General features: G+C 40.4%; 1 protein-coding gene across 1 annotated transcript in view; it reads right to left on the bottom strand.

The window, feature by feature from the left end:
- Positions 1–264: 264 nt before the first annotated feature.
- LOC132998374 (CUB and sushi domain-containing protein 1-like) overlaps positions 265–27,673 on the bottom strand; it is a 297,197-nt gene continuing 269,788 nt past the window's right edge. The window contains exons 59-74 of the mRNA XM_061067984.1: positions 26,340–26,525; positions 22,216–22,392; positions 21,593–21,778; positions 17,117–17,290; positions 16,951–17,017; positions 16,422–16,528; positions 15,122–15,195; positions 14,140–14,251; positions 13,818–13,997; positions 13,322–13,384; positions 12,206–12,367; positions 10,376–10,488; positions 6,689–6,776; positions 6,282–6,408; positions 4,547–4,609; positions 265–424 (exon numbers count right to left, since the gene is read on the bottom strand). Of these exons, the coding sequence (XP_060923967.1) occupies positions 265–424; positions 4,547–4,609; positions 6,282–6,408; positions 6,689–6,776; positions 10,376–10,488; positions 12,206–12,367; positions 13,322–13,384; positions 13,818–13,997; positions 14,140–14,251; positions 15,122–15,195; positions 16,422–16,528; positions 16,951–17,017; positions 17,117–17,290; positions 21,593–21,778; positions 22,216–22,392; positions 26,340–26,525 (2,039 nt within the window). The remainder of the gene's footprint in view (positions 425–4,546; positions 4,610–6,281; positions 6,409–6,688; positions 6,777–10,375; positions 10,489–12,205; positions 12,368–13,321; positions 13,385–13,817; positions 13,998–14,139; positions 14,252–15,121; positions 15,196–16,421; positions 16,529–16,950; positions 17,018–17,116; positions 17,291–21,592; positions 21,779–22,215; positions 22,393–26,339; positions 26,526–27,673) is intronic.

The raw sequence follows: 27,673 nt of genomic DNA, 5'->3' as shown, positions 1-27,673 counted from the left end.
TGTCTACTCCCTCGTTTGTTGGTTTCATCTTGTTTAGCCCTTTTGGACTACAGGGAGAGGTGGATGATACCATTGTTCAGGAGCACGAGCAGAGCTGCATTACTGTGCAGATAATGCCGACAGAGGACCAGCATGCTACAACACAGACTGCTCACGGTGACGCGTCCAAAACATGTGTTTGCTCTTCCTTGTTTGTTCGGTTAAACCACACCGCAGACTGCAACAGGTTGGACTAAACCACTGTTGAGTGGCAGGTTTGCTGGACTATACCACAGTGCAGACTGTGTTGAGTGTGGTATCGAATCGAACTGCCTTAGCCTCAGTTGGCTTCATGTTGGTGTCATACATTGGGTTCTCAAAGGATGCCTGACCGTTGGTGCTCTCATGGCCGACATAGCCATTGAACTGGACCTTGGGACGTGTCCTGAAAAGAAAAAGACATAGAACTGCGTTAATGACGGAGTGTTGGTTTCACAAAAAAGTGCACTTGCTTCTAAAACACAAAATCACAAGTTCAACACACACTTGTTTCAGGAAATCAAGGTTAAATTGCCCAAATTTGCTAATGTTTTAATATAAAATATGTATGAAGTGTCACCAAGGACACTGAAAAAACCCACAAGGTTAGTCATGCTTATCTTGCAGTGACACTAAGTGTAGCATAACATTAAACCTGCATTGAGTTTTCTTCTTTGGCTGCTCCCATTAGAGGTTGCCACTGCGAATCATCTGTTTCTATCTCTTCGTGTCCTCTGCATCTTCCTCTGTCACGCTAACTACCTGCATGTCTCCTCTCACCACATCCGTAAACCTCCTTCATGGCCGTCCTCTTTTCCCCTCGCCTGGCAGCTCCATCTCCAGCTTGCTTCTCCCAATATAACCACCATCTCTCCTTGTCAAAACAATCTCAATCTCACTTCTCTTGCTTTGTCTCCAAACCGTCCCATGTGAGCCATTCCTTTAATATATTCATTCCTAATCCTGTCCATGCTTGTCACTCCCAACACAATGCTCAACATCTTAGGCTCTGCCCCCTTCAGCACCGCCTCCTGTTTTAATGTCAGTGGCAAAATATCCAAACTTTAAAACACAGGCTCTGTTCACATGGGGATTATAATTAGTCTTGAGAGATCCAATCACAAGCGGACAGCTCTGTGTTTCAAGTAATCACCTGGAAGCGGATCCCACTTACTTCTCTATATACTAAACCAGATGGTACGTTGTGTGTACAGACTTTCCCTACTGGCCTCCTGGTATAATGTCCTTAGAAATCCAGGAGAAGTCGATGTGAGAACATAACAGGGATCCCGCCGTGTTTCCTGAGGGTTGATGATGCTGCTAACGCGTGACAGACGCAAAAATTAAAAGAACGAAAACAAAAAAATATCGCTCGTTGAAAAAAGTGGTATCACTCACATAGAAGATAGCGACCAAGATGTCAAGAGAGCTTTTGGTGATAAGAGCCGACACACGTCTTTGCAGAGAACCTCCTGCTGCGTTGAGCATGTGTGAAAGGCAAACTCTGGGTAAACTCCGTAGCCAATTCTCCGGATTCTACCCGCAGGCCATGTCTGAAAACTGCTTGACTGTGACAGACCCGTCTGTTTTCTGGGGGCCGAGAGGGGCCAAGAGGGACTGAGCGAATCAGTGCTGCGTGCAGCTCTACAATGAAGCCCACCCATCCATTATCTATACCGTTTATCCTGAGGGGGGGTGGGGTGGGTTGAGCCAGCCTCAGCGGACTTCGTGGGAGACGTGATTTTTACCATGGTCAGGTCAACAGTCCATAATCACAGGGCCAACATACAGAGACAAGCAACCCTTCTTGCTCACTATCACACCTAAGGGTTATTTAAAGTCTCCAATTCACCTAACCCCAATCTGCATGTTCTTCTGGTGCTGGGAGGACAATCCACTCAATCTCCATACAGAAAGACTGTGCTATCCACTGCACCACAGTGTCGCCCAGTCAAATGAATAGATACATGTTTCACTGAGTGTAAAAACATTTTCAGTTCATTGTGAAAATGTGGAAGGTCAGAGGACGTCAGGACTAATTTGCTCTCGCACAGCTGACAGAATGTGGCCCCACGCGTCCCACACCACTTCCGAATGTGTTGGATCTCAAATACGTCTTGGCTGTGTTCACACTTTACTTAGAGCTGAACACTTGTGACTGCACCACCAGATGATTATCACAGGTCTGAACGGGGCCATAGCTGGTCTTACTACTAACTTGTAAACCATCTCTTTCACCCTCGCAGGCATCCTTCCGTCGTAAATCACTCCTGACACTCATCTCCACCCTGCCTGCACTCTCCTCTTCACCTCTCTTTCGCACTCTAACCCTACGTATTTAAACTCATCCACCTTTGCCACCTTACTCCTCGCATCCTCACACATATATTCCATCTTGCTCCTGCTGACTTTTTAAAGAGTGATATTTCTAATTGCCTCTGTCACTTGTATTGCTGTTCCCAGTGAGACACACAAATCTGTAGCTCTATGCAGCTGTAGGTCTTTAATTATATAAAGTGTATGGTAGAGTCTCACAGCTCTCACTTATGCCCACCGGCTGCATGGTACTTTCCTAGCACAAAACAGCAAAGAGTTCTAATGAATCAGAGACCGATGGAAGAAGCCAGCTTCAACCGATGCAGATGCTTTCCCCAGGAGTTAGTGAATCAAAACAGAGCAAAATAGCCAGGGCATATTACATTGTGTTTGTCAGGGGGCTAGAAACATGACTCTATTGGGATGCACGTGTTGGTTTCATATGTGTCTGTGAGGTTGTTTTACGGAGTCTTTGTGACTCAAATGTAAAAAAGAAAACTGAAACTTTTAGAGATTTTCTTTTAGATGATTGTAAAATAGAATAGTTTTTGGTCATTAGTGGAAACATTTAAACATTTCCAAATAAGGCAGAACACACAATATGTTATAAGATGCATTTACAAGTCCTGTTCACCCTCACAGATTTTTAAAACACAGGAGGAAAATGATAGATGTGTAGGTTCAAGAACTACTGGCAGCAAGAGAAATCTGTACATAACCGCAATTGTAAATATTACAAATTGGCTATATTTACCCTTGCTCACTCAAAATACCAGGTACGTCCTGTCACTTTTCTTGTCAGACATACTGAGGTTCAATTTTACCCTTGAGACCAAATGGGCAAACATTGCAAGAGCAGGTTTCTGCTTAAAAAAAAAAAAGAAGAGAAATCTTTTTTCTTTTTCAAATTGCTATGAAATTTGTGGCAGGCGAGAGGACATGAACCATAACAACTGTCTGCTTCAGTGATTCAGCTGCCCAGTGCCCATCTGCTGCTCTCATGTCTCTGCGTGCGTTCAACCTGCCATCATCCTGCAAATGCTTTTCAATAGTTATGGTTCAAAAGAAACTGTTGCCTGAAAAAGGATCTTAAGAAACTTGCTACGCAGGTTCAAACAGAAACATGATGAAATGTGAGTGCTGCCGTCCTGATTCGTCTGTTTGCTGCAGATTACATTTTTGGATAATCAGGCTTTATAATCCAGTTAGATATAATCACTTACTCCCGAACCCTGTGGAACTATTAGTAGGGAGGAGTGCTGCAGCAGAAACGCTGTTTGAGTCTGACCTCATTAAGACGTGTGTGTGTGTGTATGTGTGTGTGTGTGTGTATACGAAATAGTGGAAATCCAACCCTGGGGAGCCACTAAGCCTACCCTACATGCTCAACCCATTACTTTACAAAACTGCACACACACCAACACACAGACCTCGGTGCATGGCAGTAGTTCAAATGGCTGCACTAGTTTCTGTTTGTGGCTGTAGGTGCAATAGTTTAGTTTTATTGGTAGAGTGAGAAACAGCGCACATAATTGCTTTGACAGTATTATAGACACTGTACAGACAAATGGGCCAAAGCAGGAAGTCACTGCGGCGTACACACTCATACCTTCCTTTCAGTGTTTCACATAATGAAGCAATAATTAGAAATAAATCTCTTTCCGCTGGCTTGAGGGTTGGGCATTATGTTGTGTTAGCAAAACTAGGTTTATCAAACACCTGCTGTTAAGTCAAGATGCAACTAATTTTCTGGTTATAGAAAAACAGTTGGAAATAATAATGAGAAGAGGCGGCAAACAGAGGTAAACATATCACTGGCTTTGATCAGGCCAGTTTTAGAGCAGGTCAAATGCTGTTCTTGATGGCATCATGCTGACAGAGAGATGACAATGAGATCAAAGAGGAAATAACAAAAGTTCTCCGTCTAGTTTTAATGATTGCTGTTGAACACAGTAGGGCTGCACTGCCTTTAAAATCAAACATCAGTATAAACGTCACCCCACAGTTACTCTTAGCGAATATGAATCCTTTAAACGTTCTAGTCGTTATTTTAAATTTCAGTTCAGTTCAGAAATAACTTGATTAAATTGTGCAGCCTTACTAAACAGCATGAGAAAAATTAAAAAGAGGAGATGAAAAGTTTGACGGAGGATGTGGCGGCGGGCGGAGGTCTGGTTGCCATTGGAAACCAGGGGAATGACATGAGTCTTACCTGCCGCCAGGCCCCCAGGTGTCTTTTGGTCTTTCATTGTCATCTGTGTCAGCAGACAACGTCCTGCATACAACCATCAGCTTTAATAGACATCGACTAGCATTTGCACACTGCTAACTGGTAACAAAGTGTAAAATAAAGACAGAGCTACTAGTCTACTCTCCTCCTCAGACAACAGGTATGCACATATGATAAATATATTGTTTATAAGTATGCATGTCACTGCATACAGAAGTCACAATCCTAGCATTCACAGTTATCATAGTAACAAGTTAGTATCTACTACTGACTGGTTGTGTTTTATCACTAACAGGTAAAAGCACAAAGACTCACTGTAGAAACAATGCTGAAAATCTAACATAAATGACAAGTCCACAGATTAACATGGAATAATGAGTATTGTTAGTAAAGCACAATGACTTTGTAAAACTTTGAGTAATAAAGTGCAGAGCTCAGATCATACTTTAGATAAATAATCTTAAACACGGAAAATCAATGATGACATTTTACCCTCAATAAAGTGCGGAATTATCTCACATCAGACAGCTTTTTAAGTCTATTGTGAACTTTCTAGGGGCAATAATTAATATCTAAGGTCAATCAGATTACACCCTCAGGCTGTGTTTGTACTTTCAGAACTATAATTAAGTTTCCACATTTCTGTAAACCCGCCTGTCCTTCTAAAAATAAAGTTTTCACTCCACATCGTATTTCCATCGTGTTTTAGTGCCCAGTTTGGAGGAGGGGACTCACAAAGACGTGATTTTGTTTTGAGTTTGGATAAGCAAGAGTATCGAATAGAATATCTTTTGTAAAAAATTTTTCTTCTTATGCACATCTCAAGTATAGATTTTTGTTACAGAATAGAATTGCTATTGTCAATAAGGAAGATTTGTATTAGGTTAGATAAATGGCTGATTCTTCCTCGTAGGTTTTTGTCATGTAAATGTGATCTTTACAGGACATACCCATCCATTGAAGCATGAAAGACTGCTGCATATTCATATTAACAATGGTGCATATTTTAATGGTTATTTGGACGGTTTCCTGTAATGTAGGTGAACAGGCCTGGATTCCAGCACCATAAAGAAACTGCCTGGGCGTCGTGGTTGGGAGCTGCAAAGCAACACCACCTGCTGATAATTTATCCTTCCTACTTTATGCAGGCCCCCAGGGCTGCGTCTGCACCTCTGGTCCCCATAAGAAATACATCTACAGGTATGTGCCCCAGTATTTGTCAATATGAATATGTCACTGAAAAAATGGTTAGGATTAATATCTTAGTTGGAGAAGCTTGATAAATACAGGCTCCCCTTTTGGTGTCAGCCACTCAGAATGAAAAGTCCCACCGTTACCTCCAACATTTACAAATCATAATATAATTCAACCCATAAAACATATTTTAAATGACTTAGGGCAAATGTATAAACAAATTGAATGAAGAAATTCCTTAAATTGGACTGAAATTCATTGACAGCTCTTCAGCAAATAATCCAAAGAGGATATTGTCTTATATTTATCGGGGAGCTGTGGTTTATGTATTATAATGACAATATTGTTTTCATAAGGTAAATTCCTATATGTTTAGCGATACCTTGTTTGCTTTGATATTACTTTTGGCTGAGTGCATCGTGTTTTTTTTCTCTTGCAGACAAAGCCAAAAGGCAACCGGCTGTTTTTTGATTCTGCTCTGTTGTTTGTCTCCTGGTGGTTTTACGTGGAGCGTAAAGTTTACCTGTGCTTGTAGAGGTAGAAGGCAAATCCCGATAGGATGAGGGCAAAGAAAGGAACTAAGATGGCTGCTGCCACAGAGCTGCTGTTTGTGTAAGGGTTGGATGGGTCCATTGCCATGGTTACCGGGCCTGGGGATGCAGACACAAAAAATAACCCAACACATGCATGAATAAACACATATAAAAACCCAATTGTGCACGTGTAATATATGCTTACTGCATTCATTCATCTGTATACGTCAGCTCTGTTGTTCGGAATTTATTTTACACTACACTGACCAAACCATTTAAATATATCCATGAATGACGGATTATTTTAGGGCGTCCATATTTTTGTGTTTAACCGGAATATAAAGTCTGCCTTGTTTGTTGTGGTTGACATTGATGCAGATGTTACTGACAGACTTACCTTGCCTCGTCAGATAGAACTTGCCAAAGTCTTTACTGTGAATATGCCCCTGGTAAACAAACGTCTTCTGGTCTGATTCTGCGGTAACCTGAAAAACAAAGCAAACAGAACAGTTGAATATGGGCACCTTGCACCGACAGTGGGAGAAACTGTATCGGTTTCTTCTCCATTTCAAGGAGAGTCTGTTTATTTCTCCAACAACAGTGCGGAATATTAATCAAAGTGTCAAAAAGTGGCAAACGGATCAAAAGGAGGAAGCGTGAGACAGGTGTGGTTAGAGGGTGAAAACCTTTTAGGAACCGACAGGGGAATGTGTAATTACCTTCCTGCAGAGTTGACTACAGATGGATGACAACATGAAGCTAACAGTAATCAGCTTAATGTTGTCATCCTGGAGATTTAAAGGAACTAAGCAAGAAGTAAGTTCACTTCTTATCCGGCAAATGTTGTTTTTCTATAAAGATGTGTGTTGCTTAGTTTTATTTACACGCAACAAACTGTGACACCAAATGTATTGAATTCAAAAAAACTATTATTACGTGTTGGGCTTTACTGGTAGGATAATGGAATTCTGGTTTTGTCTTTTTCCTGTGCCGATTCCTTCTTGCCAACCGATTCATCCATGCACGTGTCTCATCTCCTGATCTATGCCACAACCTTCTGCTGTACATCAGGACTGGTTCACTCATCAAGACTCCGCCTGATGGTCGTTCGCTTGGCTTCTCCTAATTTTCTGAAAAGCTTATTATGAAACTTCTGTTACCTGCCCATCTACCTGCCCGTCCGTGCCTGAATATTAATCTCTGTGTTTTTGTCCATTCTGAGGATCATCTACCTGACTCCTGCTCCTGCCACGCTCAGCCAGCTCTCATTACCGTGCCTCTGTCTTGGACTCCTGCCATCCTTTATCTCTGCATAACCTCTGTGAACTCTGGACCTGGATCTGGAGAGCTGCTCACCAACCTGTTGATCTCTGTGATCATTTATTCTGTCACTACATTCAGTATTTGTTTTTAGGTCTAACATTAAACCTTTAAAAACCTCCTCTGACTCTGCTCCTGTGTTCTGGTTTAAAGGTACAATATGTGACTTTGGCCAATTAAAATCAAAAGCAATAACGAAAGACCTAGTTTGACGATGTCGTGAAGCAGCATTGGATATGGGAGGTTTCTTTTTTCATCACCATTGTCAATAAAAGTTGACCTGAGGTGACTCTGGCGCCGATCAGATGAGGTATGTACTAAAGTTTTATTCACGTTATGCAGCAAATGACAATTAACAATCGTGAAAAACAATCGCACTGGCTAGCAGTGGGTTTTTCCTTCTTCATTGGTTTGTCACTGAAGTTATAACAGAGAAACGAAGCCATGGATAAAGTGCATATAGTCAGAAAGTTAGCCAAATCCCGTTACCTTGAATAATTGAACGTTGTTGGAAACATTTTGGATAATGAAAAAAATATATAACAAAAGTCTATTTGTGTTTGGACATTTTAATGAAGAATTGTTCTATATAATATCTTTAAGAGTCTGCAGTTTAAGTTGAACCATTTTGATTGTGCTGTGTACCTTTGAACACCAGTTTTCACATTACCCCCCCTTATCAACAGCATCCCTACCCTCCTCCTGCATGGGCATCTCCTCTGTCTTCACCTCTTTCTGACCCTTCCACCATTTCCTATTCTCAAGATTGCAGCAGCGATGTTTTAACCACAAATCGACAATTTAAATTTCATCTTCTAACAGTGAAAAGATTGTTTCTCCCGGAGCCACACAACCAGGGCATTATCAGCCCGACTCTTCTCCTCTTTCACTCTTTCTGTCATTGGCGACATGAGAAATTGTCCGACTGCCTCTCATTCCTTCTTTCCTCCATCATTGCTCTTCTATACATGGCTGCCTGCTTCCATCCTTTACAGTCGGCCCACTTGGTTCCTCCATGCCTCCTTCTCTGGTCCTCTCCGTCGACAAGTCAAACAGAATCAGATTTTTTTTAATCTATTCCCCAGTTGTAGAAATGATGTATAGAAGCCCCATCTTCAAATATCATCTCGAACCAAGTTGAAAGGTCAAATCCGTGTTCCATGGAACATCAAATGAAACTAACTTTCTTTCTATTTTTTTTCTTTGTCTTTCTGTCTTAACACAAATACAATATCATAATTAGTAGACTGTTTAAACATTTATAATTTAATCCATTGAGAGTGGATGCAGCCACGCAATGTTTTTAAGTCCATCATGACTCACTGAAACTCACATCCTCGAGATAAAGTCAAATATTTTTTATTTTTGCGATAGTAGCCAAGTTTTTAAAGTTATGCTTCAAACAATGACAAGGGGATTGAAGCAGTGTACAGCACTTACTTCGAAGAGACCAACAATGAAAATGACTTAGAAGCTTCAGAGACAGACTTTGACGGGTCCTGCTGAGCTGCTAGCCAAGGCTCAGGGTGAGAGACGTGTTTGAGGAGCAGGAGGAGGAGCAGCAGGGTTTCAGCGAGTAAGAGTCAACATTACCACAAAACAGACGTGAAAACCCACGTCTGAACACTGTTCAAAAGTCACCAACCCTTTTTTCCCTGGTCTTTATAATGACCTGCTGTATTAATATTAATGTTCCTGGATACGCATATCTTTGTGAGGACCATTTTAAGCATAGAGCCTAAAGAAGGAGGACATTTTTGGAAAGTGAGGAAACTTTGACTGGTTCTCACTTTTTCATTGGGCTGTTTGAAGGTTAAGACTTGGTTTTAGGGTCAGGGTTAGGGTTAGTCATTTAGTTTGGATGGTTAAGGTTACTATAAGGGACTGGGGAATGTATTGTGGGTGTGTGTGTGTGTGTGTGTGTGTGTGTGTGTGTGTGTGTGTATGTGTGTGTGTGTGTTTGTGTGTGTGTGTGCTTGTCTCTTTTCATCTTCACACACAAACTGTAGATCACACTTATTTAGTTATTAATCGATGGTGTCTGATCATGAATCCTGATCGTTGTGAACACTTTAACCCTCACCATTTTTTTTTAACATGTTTAAATACTTGCCTCATGAATTTTCCCTTTTAACCACGCACATTGCAAGAAGGCAGCAGCTGTTCAACTAACTTGGGCCGGTTTTAACTCTGTCATTATCTGTATAGTGGGTTTGTGTGCATGTCTTTTCTTTAATGACATCTAACATTATCACAAGGTTTGTTTTGTTTCATACATGTGAGAGCATCCCCTTCCACGTCACAAACGATGTGACTCTTGGTTCCGCTCCTGTGCCGCTGCCATGGCAGTGCACATGCATCAATTCGGGAGGCAGAGTTTCAGAATTAGTTTTTCTAGATAACTGCCTAATCCACCTTTAAGGAGATGGAAACAAATGCTTTTTGGCAAACCACATTAATCCAGTCTGAAAAGCTGCTAATTAGATTTCGTTGTGTTTGTAAATCTGTTTTGAATAATGTCACCGAAGATTTCTCTGGAATGTCAACAGACCTCTCTCGAGCCCACACAGTGTGTAGTCGACGCAGTGTGAGTAATGTGGTAGAGACAGTATTACATCATTAATACAGAGGAGGGAATTCAGTTTGATCATTTATCTGTTTCCCAGAAATATACACGTTAATAGTGTGATTATTAATGAACAAAGATGAGTAAAACCTCTGTTCACTTGATTGATATAAAAAAATAAGAAGAAGTTTGTCTTACGTATCCATCCATCGCCCAGTTGTCATTTTTAAACTTGCTGTAGTAATGCTCTGTGGGCCCCTTCACCTGGTAGACTTTCAACAGCAGCTGGTTTTCCTCTGACTTATAGGTGCCTAGATAGAGACACAGAAAGGTCAGTGCCTGGTACAGCACGAGGAGCAACATTTCAAAGGGATAGTTCACCGAAAAATGAAAATTCTCTCATTATCTGGTCACCGCTATACCGGTGGAGGGGAGGATGAAGTGTTTTGAGTCCACAAAACGCTTTTGGAGTTTCAGGGGTAAACAGTGATGCAGCCAAATCCAAAACAATTGAAGCAAAAGGTGACCAATTCTTCAAACAGAAAGAAACAACAGAAAGTGCCTCCATACTGCTTGTGTGGCGTCATCCACGTTGCCGTAAGCCCAAGCATTCATATTCAACTTGAAACGAGTTAATTTACACCATGTCCCTTGCCTAAATGCCCACTGATATCGTGTTGGTGCGTGGATCACAGTGGAAATTAGGCTAAAAACCTGGTGTAAATGGTCTTTATTCAAGTTTTTAGAATAAAGGTTGAATAGGTTGAATTTTTCTGTTGTTTTTTTACGTTTGAAGAATCGGTCACCATTTACTTCAATTCTATTGGATTTGTCTTCGACGCTGTTGACCCCCTCAAACTCAAAAAGTGGTATGTGGACTTCACCCACCCCTCCATCGGCATAGTGGTGAGTAGATAATGAGTGAATTCTTCCTTTTGGGTGAACAATCCCTTCAACATTTGGATAGCACTTTGCAAAAAAAAGAGAAAAATATTGAGGTTCAAGTAACATAGACCACTGACAAACAAACAGACAGACAGACAGACAGGGTGGGTGAAAAACAGAGAAACCCTGACATTTTGAATTATACACTATTTCCTTCAACAACCACGTGACACACTACTGGAGAAAAAGGGATTTACCCCTGAGCTACACTTCACCACTCGTTTACTAACGCTTGCTGATCTATATGACAAGACCATGTAAAAAGCAACATCGCAGATTCAAGAAATGAAATAATTTCAGACGTCAGTAACCCTTGTCTCCTATCTGTGACTCCGGGCTCAAGCTGATGAGAAATGTCATGGTGAAATGTCAAACATACATGAGTGTCGGTGAAAGAGTCACACAGCCTTTTATTTTGATAGTTTATATTGACCTAATTGTTCAACCTGCCAGTCATTTTCATAATCAATAGTCAATACATCATGTCCATTGGGGTGCTGCAAAGGAATGTTACATTATTCTAATAAAGACTGATATGTTGCACAACTTGTTAATAATTCTCACCACTGCACCTGCATGCTTTTTTATGTAAGGTATTAATGACCTGTTTCTTATCTGTGTATGATACGGCAGCTCTTGCAAACCCCATTTTCCTGCCTTACAGACTGTAAATATCTATGAAAGCCTTTGTGTTCTAATACATGCAATATGGGGAATTGCGCCAATTTGAAGCTTCCTATCAGTATGAATGAAAGCACGATCCTTATTAACCTGCTAGGTATTGACACATACAGCAGCACTTTCACTCCTTTTTTTTACACTGCATTTAAAGTCTGTCAATCTTAAATCTCTCGAATGTGATTTCTCTTTTTACCTCACTGAAATCCAAGATGGTGTTACAACACGTAAACACAGCTACACAGGTGTATTATCTAATTATCATTTTAGTAACATATTATATAAAGTATTTTCCACATCTCATCTTGTTCTGGGTCATTCGAAAATGTAATGTACATATAACACAACATGAGATTAAATTCAGAGTAAAATGAATTAGACTGAGTGTGTTTTCCTTGTTTTTACCTGACAGTCTGATTGACACTCCGCTGGTCTCCAGTAACGTGACGTTGACTCTGCCACTGGTAGCGTTGAAGCCAGTAACGGTCAGAGCGGTGGCCTGTCTCTTCCCAAGATACTCGTAGAAACCGCTCCACTCAGAGTTGGGTGAGAACACGTCCACTGGAACTGTAAGTGAGGAGGGGGAAAAGGTTAATAGACATTCAAGGGTCAGGATAAGAATCACGCCCTTGTGTCACAAAACTCACAAAAAACACCTAAAAACAACTACTGCAGATAATTAGGACTTATTAAATACTCAGTAGCTCCCGAAAAAAAAAGCCAAACTATGCTCTTCTTCTCCAGTGTGTGTTCGTCTCTCTCCACTGGCTTCCTCTAAATGCATATTGATTATTACATCCTCCTTCAAACTTCCAAGGTATTACATGGTATTGCACATTGAGTGTTTTTACTGATTATTAAAGTTGATGTGGGCCTACCTGACCTCTGTTAACAGGATAATTGACAGTAAGACTATAAATCTGAAACAAAACTCCTTGTCCGGACTCAAGACAAACTCCAGCCTCAGTAACCACTCCCATCTGGAAAATACAATCCCATGTAACAATGAAGTGTGTACATGTAACAAGTGTATCGCATTTGTGGCACATGTTCAACATTGTAAAATCTGACAAGTTGATCTTACTAAAATAATCTAGGAAACAAATTGTTAAATAGCCTTAAGGTATGACTATATAAAGATTATTATCTACTTTGCATTAACTTGATGTTCCAACCAAGTGAAGATAAAGGCAAAAATGTATGTTTAATTCAAAGGAGTCAATCTAATTTTAACAAATCTACATTGGAAGCCACTGACAAAATGACAATTTAAGATTATACATTCAAAGTTTTTTAACGATTTTAAATAGTTCTAGAAATATATAGACAAGCAAATCGCTTGAGCATGGTCCATCCATGATAATATAACCTTCCAGTACATTACCATAATAGACTTGGAATACACAGAGATAAGAACTCAAGCACAGACACATTTCCTGAGAAAGTTTGTTTCTTGTTTAGTAAAACCTCCTACAGTGTTAGTGTATGTGTGTGTATGTTGTAACTGTTTATTCTGCATACCCCGAATCTTGTTCTTTTGGACATCTGACTCTCCTCTGCTTACGGGGTTGACTTTGACTCCAACTGAAATGCAGAACAACATTTAGTCAAACTCACTTGACAGTTAAGGCTTCATTTATACAATACGTGCTACAGATATAGGGGTTGGAATAGATGACTCATCATGTGACAGGACTGAGAAAACTTAGACCTAGAAAAGTATTTATCAATGTCTAAAGCAAGATAGAAAGTCGCCTCTTAAAAAACGTATTATTGTGTTGTCATACATCACTGCATTCACAGCCATCAGCTCTCTGCCATGAGTATAACAAAACAACAACATCTCAGATTCCATGGTGTGCCTGAGGCTGATAAATGAAAGTATAGCAATCATATCAGGGGGATAATCTCTATAATCTTAAACCATATGGGATTATGACATCCAGTTTAGATTGGAGGCTCGACATCAGATCGTATTACAGCGTGGGTCACCCCTTTTGACATCAGAGCTGAATACCTTTACAGAGCGGGGGCTTGCCCGACCATCTCCCATCACTTTTGCAGGTTCTGTGCTCTGATCCCCCGGCCAGATAGAAGCCATCTTGACAGGTGTAGATCAGAGTATACCCCAAAGTGGGCAGGTCCATAGAGCGAACCTCTACATTACTGGGAGTCTCTGGCTGTCTGCAGGAGTGGGCTGAGTTATGGGAAGAGAAAATTGTTTTAGAATAAATATTAACAAAGGTTTTTCCCCTAAAGTCAAATTCAAAGTTAAAATGTTACCGGTATATAATATAATATAATATAATATCTACATTTTTTCTATAGTTATTCCTTACCTATGCACTCTGGTTGAGTTCCACCCCACGTTAGATTTTCTAGGCACGTTCTTGTGGTCGAACCGAGGATGTGGTAGTTTTTGCGGCACTTGAATGAAATCTTACTGCCAACCTAAATTGACACACACAAAAATGTCTTAATTCACTGTCAACAGCATAGCCTTAAGACCTGCCACACACAACAACATATGGTGCAGCTGAAGAAAGGAAAGATTATTGTCAGGATAAATAACACACATCCTGTGTCAGTTTTTCTAAAGACGCTCGTAACCCCTGCCTCTCTTTGTGGAGATGTCAGCGGAAACCTGACATGTGGATGATGTCCAATTATGCCTGCTCAAATCCCATTAAGGACTTGATAGCCAATATGTCCAATCAACAGGTTTGTATTTGTGCTACAGTCAGCCCAGTACCTAAAACAAAAGAAAATATTGCCTGTCACTCGTAAAAGTCTAACCTTAACAATCAGGGCGCCACGTCTCACCGGTTCTTTACTGTTGACCTTCATGTTGATGTTTGATTGAATATTGCAACCTTAGGCCTATTGTAACTCCCATGGATATGAATATGTATTTGTGCTTTCATTATTTCATCATCTCCTCTTGTACTTTGCTTGGGACACGCTTATGGAGGACAATGTTTTACAATGTTTATAGAAATAGTGATGAACCATTTCATTCATTAATAAGTGTACAGTGAAATATGAACCAATATACTTAGAATACATGTGTCATTCTCTGAATTTATCAACTTTATTACAAAGTAATTCATAAAATTTTAAAATAATTTACCCATAAAATATCATCCATTAAGAAATTGATCAGAAACAGGTTTCCACAAACAAACTAAGTCGGGTCCTTTTTCGACTAACTAAGTGAGTTAGTTGTAACAACTTAGATTAAGTTGTTACAGTTTAGATTAAAATATTATTTACTTTTACAGATGATGCTGTAGTTTTACAGTAAACCAACATGTTTCCTACCTGAAAGCCCTGGGCCATGACTGGGATACCGTAGGCTGGAGTTCCTGGGTCACGACAGCTGTTGAAGGCTGGGTCTACAAACACACGCACACACACATGTTACATTTTAACTTATTGCACTTACATCTGTGTAGTGCAGCTAGTATTCAATCATGGAAAAGCATTCAGAGCCTCAGCAGTATGACAAATCATGTTTAGTGAACTTGAAGGGTCTGAGTCGGACCAGTTGCATCACCCAGCAACAACTTACAGAGAAAAGTCAGAAGTACTGAAGTACTGGTCAGAGCATATAGTATATAGTAGAGTACAGTCTGGTATTGTAAGACATAGTACAGTTATTTTTAGCAGAGGAACCTGTAATAAATGGCTACTTCGTGGCCACAAGGCTGCTCTATACTTCAGCTTTTACACAATCAATCAGCTTTTTCCTTCTCAACTTCATGTTTTCGTAACAGTTACCAAACCACAGTTTTGCTCCATACATGAAGGCCTGATTTCTAAGATAAGGTCTTTACAGAATTAAATGCTGATATCACAACTACACGTGTCAGTGACTGATTAGATAACATCTCTAGCTCCATCTGCACAGGAATACTAATGCAAAAAGGTGCATATAAATAAGATCCATAATCTGCTTTACCAATAATCTGTTTTTCTAATCATTGTATTCACGACTTGTTTTCCTTTGCAGTGAATAAAATATTAGATCCATTATGGAAAGAAAACAATATGTAACATTTCAAAGATTTACATGAAAATCCTCTTAATGCTGGTGACTTTGATTCCTAAATATATAGATGTTTGAGAAAAAGAATGTGATGAGCATTGATAACAATGAAGCATCTCAATTTCCTTCAAAAGTCACCACGACAAACAGCCCCAGAATTAATGAAGATGAAAAACCCACTTTAAATATATATTGCATGTTATTATGCAGTGTTTAGCTGACAGATCTTAGAACTGACATATTTAGTTCAGTTTCTTACATAGAGTATGTTTACATTAAGGGTGTGAAGCTGCCGCGCTCCACACAGGAAAATATGATTCTGCCTTAATGGAGGTTGTATAAATCGTATTAATTACTTTGTTTTGATCAATATACTATGAAAGTGGAATATATTTAGTGGTTTGATATATAGATACATTCTAATGATTTAATTAGTACCTCTCTTTTATTCATGTGTACATTTTGTGGCCACAACATCATCGCAGTAAGCTGCTTCGTTTTCAAAAGCCCGTTCTCTCTCAATGTATCCGACGGTTCACATTACTTTCATTTTGTGTGTTGCCTTTAAATTACCTATACAGGCTGGTTGCTGGCCACTCCATATCCCATCAGCCTGACAGAGTCTGGAGGCCGAGCCTACCAGCAAGTAGGGGACATGGCAGTAGAACCTGACGTCTGACCTGTGGAGGAATACAAACATTTAATCTCACACATACAAAAAGGCAACACATACAAAAAGGCAACACAAACAAGAGATGAGCAAATCATTTCAGATGTAGTTCGATTTTTTTCAAACCTCTGTTATAGGACAGTGTAGAGTGTGATAATGTCTGAACGTCCTTATCTGAGCACTTGTGACCTACATCCTTTTTTTGGGGGTCGCAAAAATCTCTTTGGTCCATTTAGTGTTTCAAACTGACATCTAGACACAGAGGCCATGTCTAATCCCATTTCTGATAAAAAACTAAAGCAGGCAAAGCTTAGTGACCTTGCTGTTTCAGACGTACTACCTCCTCTACATAGAAGCATGTTTCTGATGAAGTACAGAATAGAATAGAATTTAGCAAATATTGATCATTAAAGCCAGTTATTAATATGTTACCGGTATGAAAAGATGTTTCCTTCTCTGAATCCTCTTCCAGGAGAGCCGGGATCTCCACACAGGACAGCTTGAGAGACACAACAAGGACTGTTAACACACTCGCTTGAAGTACGACAACTGTCGTGTGCATCAGTTTAAGTTAGAAAGTACTTTTCAGGTAACTTACGCAGACACTGTGGTATGTCTCCCGTCCACGTCCCATTCCCTTCACAGGATAACACGGCGGGAGCGGACAATTGGTAACCGTGGAAACAACTGTAGCTCACACTTGCTCCCCAGGAGTGGTCCGTCCCCTCCACTTTCCCATGATTCACTTGAGGAGCTGGTCCACACTGGATCACTGGAACACACACAAACACACAAATGTAATATGATAACAATTAACGTCGCTCAAGGACAAAAACAGCTGTGTGTGTGTGGTGCCGGGTGGTTAGTTTTCCTTAATTCAACTTTCGAAAAAATGTCAAACTTGTTTAGATTTACAATAAGGACAATGGAAATAGTTATTATTATTTTAAGTGGTGGTAGTAGTAGTGGTAATAGTAGTAGTACTAGTATTAGTAGTAGTAGGAGTAGAAGTAGTAGCAGTAGTAGTAGTAGTATAAATAGTGTAAATTGCTCTTAGACTTAAAGCTATTGGCTGTACCATGTGTTTGAATTGTTAAAATCACATGATAAACACTTATAGAAAACAAAAAGCAGTAATGATAGGTCCTTAGTGGATATGCAGACCCAAGATGAGAAAGATGTGAATCAACAATTAAAATAATGTCTTTCTTAAGAAAAGCCAGAATTAGAAAGACCCGAGTAAGATTTACATTATAATATTTTCAGAGCCAAACTCTTCCATATTCAAGGTCAATGCAGGTTCTATGACAAGATGGCTACAGATGGAGGTGTGACATGGAGTGAAAACAAAGAACAGCAAAAGCAGCAGACAGCTGTGATCACCATATGGACATAACTGTCTTAAAACAGCACATGAACGAGGTCACCAAGTTCAAGTTGCTGAAACCAAAAGACCAAGCTCGGTCCCCATATGGAGGGAGGGTTTGTGAAAGGACATTTGGAGTTTAGCGTTGCATGTGGTGCCATTTCTGTTTCCACTCTGGTTGCTGGGAGTAATCTGCGATGGGGTTTCCCCTCAGTCGACTGAATTAAATGCTGACAATATCATCCACATGACAACTTTTCCATCAGCTGTCTTGCTATAAAAGGCTGTTCTCCAATGGGATTTAAAGAACAAATACATCTCTAAACCGAAACTCAATTAGTGCGCATGCTGTTAATGGAATGGGAACGATGCCATTCAAACCTAAAGCTTCTATAGCTGCTAGTGAACACAACCAATGTTTGAATTGATTATAGCATTAAAACTACATCTGTTATACATGGAGAATCAACAGCATCTTTTTAATATTTTAGGAAACTAAATATTGTACATTCGTCCGTGTGCACTCGTTTGTTCATACATGACGGCATGTTGTATGGGCATTAACATCTGTGCATACAACTTCATAACACCATGATAAACACCCGCGTGTGTGCGTGCTCGAGTGTGAGCGCCCAACTCCCTAAGATAATGATAACCATCTGCATGGTTTCAAACATCTAATAAAGTCGGTGTAATTCTCATCTAACCGCGAGACAGATGGTTTCATGCACCATTCACTCTGCCATGATGATATACAGTGCACGCACACACACACACACACATTCACACACACACACACACACAAGCATGCAGACACAAGCAATATGTATATGTACAGCAGAAGCAGCAATAAAACACATAACAGGGTAGAAAATGATACATGTATGTGCAGAGTGCAGTAAAACAACAATCCCTCCAATACTTAATATAGTCTGCTAATCTTTTCTCTTATTTTGTTTCCCTCTCTCCTCACCGCCTCTGTTGCGTTATGGTTTGTCTTTTGCAGAAAGTGCGGTTATTAAAAACATTGTTTTGAACTATAAAAAAATCAGCCGTTTCTGTTACATTGCAGTTTCCAGGCAACCGTGTGAGCACGCGGCAAACTTATAACTTGACTAATTGTGATTCATACATGAAGAAGCCAAAAATCGACCCACCTACTCACAAGTCAATGCCAAATCCCACTTTTTTAAAATCGTGCCATTCATCATTGTTTGCGCTGTGAGTCCAGGAATGATAGCTGGTGGTTAGCCAGCCGCTAATAGGGATTTAAATTAGTGTTTTCTCCTTTATAAAAACAGCTTTGTAGTCAGGCATCAAACTCCAGCTGTCTTAAAATAGAATCAAATGCATAATTATCTTTTTTTTTACTTCAGAAGTTTCATATTTCAGACCAATATTTCTGCAGGTCTCTGATGCCCAAACAACACCTGCGTGTGTAATTGAAGGTTTCTGAACTTTTCTTTTTCTATCTGTGTCTTTTCTTTGTTGTTAATAAACCGGCTTGGCTTCATATTAGTCTGGAGGAGGAACTCGTCTGCTTTCCACCCACTGCTCCTCTCCTCTTCTGTCACAACCATCATTGACTCTTTTCCCTTCCCCTCGCCCTTTGTTCTCTCCTCTCACGTCTCCACCCTCTGCTCTCTCTCTTACACATCGGTCCCCTGCCTCCATCCTCTCCTTCCACTTCTCTCTCCCTCCAGACCTTCTTCTCTTTCTTCCCCCCTGCACCTTTCCCCCCCATCCTTCTGTCCCAGCTCCCGGCTCTTTTATATCTCCACCTTTTTCCTCTCTCGGTCTCCCTCTCCACACCCCTGCTGCCTCCCCCTCCCTTCATCTTTTAGGGATATCTCTCTCTTGGTGCAATTCAGCCAGTCAACACACTTTATGGGCTTAATCCCTTTCCCCACTGTGTGTTTACAGGTTAAGGGACAGGTATCGATTTTCCTCTCTCTTTCTTTCGCCCATCACTCGTTTCCTCTCTCTCACCTCTCTGCTGTTTCTGTTTTTAGCCTGCACATTATCTCTTTTCCCTCTTTGCATTGACACACTTTCTCTTTTCCTCCCATTTCCTTAATCTCTGCAGTAATCTGCGTCTTGTGTTTGGGAGTTGATGTAATGTTTTATTTCCACTCTGCCCCCGCACTGCTTTCTTTCGAGATCTAACTTGATTCTTTTGCCAGGTGAGCGACACTTTAATGGCTTACAACTCCTCATTCAATATGCTGCTGTGTGTGTGTGTGTGTGTGTGTGTGTGTGTGTGTGTGTGTGTGTGTGTGTGTGTGTGTGTGTGTGTGTGTGAGTGTGCCTGCGTGTGAAAAAGTTGTTGTTCCAAAACAGGATCAAATGACGACTTGTGGATTGTTTGAAGTGGTTGAAATCAAAGGCGATGGAAATGGGGGAGATAAACAGAAAGACACGAACAGCAGAACCTAAAGAGAGGAGAAAAGAGAGAAGAAAAAGGAGGGCAGAGAGGAAAAGAGAGTAGAGGGAAAGAGAGAAACAAAAAACGACAGAGAACTTTTCTCACCTGGATCTCTGCCTCTCTTTCCTGTTCTTTTTTACTCCCCTCTAATTTTCACACTCCTATTTCCCAGCTCAGTCTCATTTTCTTTGACCTACAGTATCTTTTACTCCTCCGTTTTCCCCTCCGTCTGCATCTCTCTCTGGTTCCCTCTCAGTAGCCTCTCTGCCTGCTTTCTCAGTTTTTTTCTTATCTCAGTTCAAAGCTTCTGCAACTGCAGCAGCCAGCAGGAGATTTTCTGTTTGTGGGAAAAAGCAGCAGGGAGGATCTCAGGAAACATTCCTTTTTACTGTTGTTGAGTATCAGAGTCCAAACTCTACATACAGGCTGCTGTAAAAAAGCTGTCCCATTTTATTTTAATAGATTCTTTTTTATTTTCTTCTTTGTGTTTGTGAAAAACAGAGAGGTTTCAAGAAATAAACCCCAATTTAACCGTCTGTTATTGTTAAGAGCAATGTTAATCTTTCTTTGGCCTCTTATTAATGTAGTGTTAAAGTCCCAATCTGTTATTTCCGTCTGCCAGCTTGCACTGAAATACTGTTGCACTTGTTTATGTTATGTTGTTTATATTGTCACTTGATTTATGCAGCTGTTAAAATACCTATATTGTTTATAGATTATTTTAGACTTGATATGTTTTTCACTGTGATAAATAGTGTTCAACTGCAGTGTAGAATGTAACCTAATGTTTGTATATCTACTTGCTATTCAGGTTTAGTCACTGAGGATACATTTATCCATTATATATACATATATATATATATATATATATATATATATATATATATACAACTTAATGAAATGTTCATTATCCATGCTTTCCCACACCACACTCTTAAATTATTTTATATTTCAATACAGTTCAAGTTTTATAGGATGTTGTTTAACATTTCCGAGTCCTTCTTATTCTGTTTATTGATGCTATTTATGTTAATTGCTAGTTTTTCAGGTGCTACATAAAAAATATAATGTTTTATTTATTCATATTTTTAAATAAACCCCGGTCTTGGCTTCGAAAACTCTAGCCTTGGTTGAAAATGATTTACCTGCAAGCTGCCGTATTCCCTGAAACACTATCCTGCAGATCCCTCGTTGCCGATTATATTTTTGTACAAACTCGAAAGTTGCTGTCCTCGTCTTGTTTTACCTTGGGAGCAGTTATTATGAGTTGTAGTTCTTGTCACCTTTGCAGCTGGGTTTGGTTTGGTTCCAGGTTCCATCTTTGCTGCAGCGTAGAACACTGCGTCCAGATCCAGGCGGCTCCATCAGGTGTCCAGGGTTACAGTGGTAGGTCACAGTGTGGTTGAAGGTAAACTCTCTTCCGAGATAGATCCCATTGGCTACTGGCCCAGGGTCTCCGCAACTGATCACTGAAATGGTGTGAGGTAAACATTTTATAGGGCAAATCATGAATAGAGTATGTGCAGTATATATCTGTCAGATGAAGCCTGCAGTGGTGTAGTAATGCATCCGGACAATAACATTATTGGACCCTGCTTTCCCCTTTACCTTGTCCTCCTACTCAACTTTCTAAAAGAAGCCTTCCTTAACTTCCCCGAAGCACATCCCCACTTCACTTCACTTCATCTAACCTCCAACTTCGTTTTATGATTTTCCCCCAGACCTCTGTCAGACTCAGTTAAACTACAACAAAACAACCTTGGACAGTTCAGAATTTATGCTAATGTACTTCTCTTCAAAAAAAATCTATACTTGCACTGACACACTGACATTATTTGCAGGAGTAGCTTCAGTGCTAGTTTGACCTGATATTACATCATAATGTAGCAATAATATCCAGCCCTACCAGTGCAGTCTGGTGGTTGTCCTGTCCACGTCCCATTTGTTGTGCAGTGTCTGGTGGTCAGGCCGGATGTTTTGAAGCCTTCCCAGCATGCGTAAGCCACGGAGCTGCCAAAGGTGATCCCGTCACTGAAGACAATCCTGCCGTGCGCTGGCGTGCCAGGGTTACCGCAGGATACAGCTGAGGAATCGAGGAAATATTAAACAGCGGTGATTAATGATACTGATGATATCAGTGTGAACAATAATGTCTCGCTGTCACTCAAGGCTGATCAGCTGTGGGCTGCAATAATGAGATTATCACTAGAGTCAGCTGAAAATCACATTAAATATATCCCTGAGGTAGTGAGGCTGATTAATAACTAAAGGTTGTTGGACTGATTCCCAGCCCTGACTGAATGGCAGATGTACAGTATTCTGCCTGTGTGCGAGAAGCTGGCAGGAGGTTTGGTAATTCATCTGCAGCACCCGCTTTAAGTGCCACTGAGCCAAGCACCAAGGCTTCAAATGCTCCAAGGACAAGGTTTTGCCTCTTATTAAAAAACAAGACATGATGATGTGAGAAGATATGTGACAGTGTTTTGCATAAGATCATCGTGGTGTGACTCCAAACAGCTGTGGAATGAAACCAACAAATATATGTGAGACGATGCAGCGGGGTCGTGAAGCTAATTATCAGTCAGTGCTTCTGGACAATGTCCTTCTGATGTCAACTTGGAGAAAAAAAAGTCTCAGCAATGAGAGCTCAGACGTTTATAATTTGAGAACGGCTGCACGCGGGTCATTGCAGCATCCGTTAGGACACACTGGCGTCTCGCAGCTGCCTCAGCAGATGCATGGGTCTCACAGTGAAGCATTTTTTCTTAACCAGTCTAAGGACAAGTCTACGATCTTTATCAATCCTCTGATTTCTTTGCTTTCCAGCCGCTGCTGCTCTGGTAGATTGTAAGACAACACTGACAGGGAGGACGCAATGATGAGGAAGGGCAGAGACTGTGGCTCTGGTGTGAAGCAGTGATTCATCTGTCTGAAGTTTGCTGGTTCAGCACATTAACAGAACCAACAGGAATTAACAACTAACCACAGCGCATCTCACTAATAAGATCATGACAGCTGATGGCCTTAAACAATCCAACACCTATTGATGGGACTCATTAGTTAGAGCCCTTAAAAGCTCTGTCCAAGAGTGTGTGTGTGTGTGTCGGGATGCGAAGGTGGAGCACAACCCGCAAAGCTGTGTGTGTGTGTGTGTTTGTTTGTGTGTGTGTGTGTGTGTGTCTAGCATATAGACAGGGTGAGCATAAGTCTGTGTTTGACTGTGTAGTTGTATTTCGTTGTTTATGGATTTCTTTGTGTTTGTGTCCCGGTGATAGATGCCTCATCCTTTCTGAATCAGCTTTTAACCACTATTAGCTTAATGAAAAACAACTGAAGACAGACATAAATAATTAGCGTGACCCAAACAGACACTGGCGCACAAACGCAAACACAGTGTGTGCGTTCTGTTTGTGTATGTGTGTTTGTTTTACGTGCACGCGCTCGGGTGTCTAAGACTAAAAGAGTGGATTTTGACGTTATTGATTCGGTGCATGTCGGGAAACCATGACTCAAAATAAAAGTAAAAGTCATTGCTAAACTGTCGAGACCGTCTCAACCAGACACTGTCTACAACGTTTGTTCAACTGCATCTCGGTTTGGAGTTTGGTGTCTTGCAGATTTGGGCAAGAGTGGCCTCAGTAAAGAGTTTTATTCAAACCTGAGATACAATCTGAACATATTGATAGCTGGTATGGCAAGAAAAGTACATTATGGATTTCTAATATCAATCAGGAGGTTTTAAAAAACAAATTACAACAAGTAACAAAGTTTTTAAGTTTGGAATTAGTTTTTTAATATAAAATTGTGGAACTAAATATATGGTATGTGGGTATGAAATATGCCAAGCAGAAGATGCAATTTATCAACATAATACATTTATTAGCATGATTATCCACTGCTTATTTTTCTCATTTAAGTCAGTTTGACATTTAATCTTTGCAGTGTTCTATAGTTAGTATACTCGTGATGTTTTGGGTCACAGCCACAAACCATTACAGCAGAGTACACGGAAACTGCATGACTCACTCTTCCTCCCACTATCCATTAAACTTACTGCAGGAGCAGTACATCCATCTAACTGGAGCTAGATTGTGCATCAAAGAACAATGGAGTTGATGTCAACAGTGTTTTATTCAGCCCACCTAACATAGCTGGCGATAGGGAGCAGGCACTACACTGGCAGCGGCTTAGGATTTGGGGACCCACTTTAATTTCCCCTAAACCCCCATGGGTTTAAAACGTGTCTCTTAAAACTGCTGTTGTATAGGAGCCACTTTATTGCCACTGTGCTGTGGCAGATCCAGCTCAGTCAGTCAGGAGTGACACACTTCAGTACCTCCAACTGCACAACTACACACACGCACGCACACAAACAAACACACTGAACGCTTCACACTGAACGGAAAAGGCTTCAGTTAGAGGTCTACGTATCAAATCGTATGTAAAGTAAAGCTACAATATTATTTTGCATATTTTGTTGTGTGGTATTTGTGTGCCGCATTGACTAAGCTGAAGAATGACAATTCTATTGTGGTTTAGGTTACAATTTCACATACAAGGCAATTCACCGTACATATAACTTTTCATGGTATGAATTAAATCCATCCCTATTAATGTATATGGAATGTGTAAGCTTCACTTACTCAATATTTATAGTGTACAGTGTACAGTGCACGGTGTGTGTAATGTGCTTTAAGCTATATTTAGGAATGGATTATTTGCTTACTGTCACTAGCATGCCAAGTAGCCTGATGCTACTGTATTCTCCAAAGAAAAGATTAAGCTGTTCAACTTTGGAGCCTGAGCTGATTTATTTTCACATAAAAGAGTGAATAATTAAGTCTATATGCCACAAATACACCGTCTGTTTATACAAAGTCTGCACCCCTTCCTTTTAAAACAATGTTTATTTTTACAGCAGTGTTCTATAGAATCTGGGTTGGGACACAAAGGCAAATCTCAGAGGAGACAGGTATCTTGCTATCAAAACACATTATGTTTTCTCAAAAGACAATTCTGTTCATGCTATATTGTCACATGCATGTCCCTTGTATAGGGGCGGCGGCAGCCTTTTAAATAAATGGTGCATGTAAACAAAATCCAGTGAATAACAGCCCATTGATATCTATTTTAACTCCAGGAGAAAGGCACTGCTTTGATATCAAATAATAAATAATCAAGTGCTACGATGGGACTAAAAATGTCATCTGCCTACTAATTACGCGAACTACTGTCTGACTGTGTGGAACGCTCATCTCACCTTCAATATGAATAAAAATGATAGTTGGACATGTCTTCTTCTACTTCCTGTATAAACAACAGCAGCGGTTTACAACCGAGAGCCTGCGGCCAATAATATGTGTGCTGCCAGATCATTTTGAGAATCTGAATAGGTTTATTTCAAAACATCCGGCTGACACAGACATTGTGTCGCGAGCGCTGATCTCCGTCATATCAGCAACATTCATAGAATCACTTCCTCTTCAGCAATGGGACTTCAAAGCACAATGTTTGTTATGTTGCTGTCGATCTTTCTATCAAGCTGAATTTAAAAATAGCTGATATGCAATATATGTAAAAAATCTAAAATTAACATAATTTAATTTAACCAATCGATCTTGTATAAAAGCTATACATGGGATAAAGCAAATCCAGTTTTTTTAACAAAGCATTTACCATAAAATAGCCATTGCAGATGAACCAGATTCTATAAAAAACCTCTGCATACAATGTTCAGCACACACACACACACAATAAAAAAGTGACAGTATATTGTAGAACTGTTTGAGGAGGACTCACTAATGACAAGGAATAATTCCGAGGTAGCTCCAGAGCATTAACACAGGCCAAGTAAACAGCTAATATAGGTTCTAATAAAGGTAGAACGGGCACCGCACTAGTCTCTATAAAAGATTAAGATAAAGGAGGTGTGTGCTGTTTGAAGTGTGAGTTTCCGTAAAGGTTTCTAATGAGTTTTCTTTCATGTTAAAATTGACATTTTTTATAAAGGCTGTTGCCACCCTTCCCCACCTTGACAGACAGGCTGCGTGCCACTCCAGGTGCCGTTGTGAAGGCAGGTCCTCTCGGCTGAGCCAGTCAGACTGAATCCTGCCTCACAGCTGAAACGCAGCAAGCTCTTGGTTTTAAATTCTTCCCCTCCAAGGCGGGCACCATGGGGAGGGACCCCTGGGTCTCCGCAGATTCCCGGAGTCACACCTACAGTGACAAAAGAGACAAATGTTAAGGCAAAGGATTAGGATTGCAAAATTCCGGGAATATTCAAAGTTGGAAACTTTCCATGGGAATTAATGGGAACTAACGGGAATTAACGGGAATATACGGGAATAAACGGGAATTAACGGGAATAAACTGGAAATGTTGAGGGTAATTTATACTAACTGTATTTACCTTGTCATATACAGACATACATATAAACATTTTGTTTTGTCATAGGCTGATTTGAGCCCTGAGGAAACTTTGGGCACTTGACTATACATCTTTAAAATAGAGTTTTTAATGATGTTTTTATTGCTCAGTGTTTAATTTGCGTATTTTTTTTTTTTTTGTTTTTACAAAATTCCCAAAATTCCCGAGCTAGACTTCCCATGGAAAGTTTCCGGAAAGTTTCCAGAAATTTACCGGAAACTCTCCGCCCCTTTGCAACCCTACAAAAGATACACAACTACAGCCGCACACGTGCACACCACTGAGTTATCCCACGCAATCATGAACTCATGAGATGAGAAACATACAAACACACATGCGCTGCAGAGCTAAATGCACTCAATACAGTTCATGGAAAACAACAACTGCATTCAAATGGTGTCCATTATCCTCCTAATAGGTTTTAGCAATTTTATGTAACTATATGGTAAAACATAGGGTCAAAAGGTGGCCTCTCACTGGCGGCACCGTGCTAAAAATATGTTCCTGCATTCAAGCTCCAGGTCAACAACATGCACAACAAAGCATTTGTGATGCTTTTTATGTCATAGCCTCGTAACCTCTGTTGCAGTTAACGCACAAATATTTTGCCTACTCAGTTTTTCATACACAGTGACGCACACACATATACATGCACGCAAACTTTTATAAAACTGTACTTGTTCTAGCATTAAACGCACCGAGCGTGTCACAATTTGAGCAGCTTAAATTCCATCGGTGGGGATTTGTGGGTTTAACAGGGTACCGCTCCAAATGCCGCGTCTTGCATCTCAATGAGGCCTTCAGCTGCAGGATGGATTCTGCCCCGCTGAGTGTTCTGTTTTGAGGCCAGCGGAGTAAGCTAATTGCATTTCAGCTGTAGAGACAGTAGATGCTGAGTTTGGAAATGATCGGTTGTGGTGTTGTGGGATATGTGTAAG

The sequence above is a fragment of the Limanda limanda genome, chromosome 3 (genome assembly GCF_963576545.1).
Source record: "Limanda limanda chromosome 3, fLimLim1.1, whole genome shotgun sequence".
NCBI classification, from domain to species: Eukaryota; Metazoa; Chordata; class Actinopteri; order Pleuronectiformes; family Pleuronectidae; genus Limanda; species Limanda limanda.
Note: the sequence above shows the minus strand (reverse complement) of the source record. Positions and strands in the feature narration are given on the sequence as shown.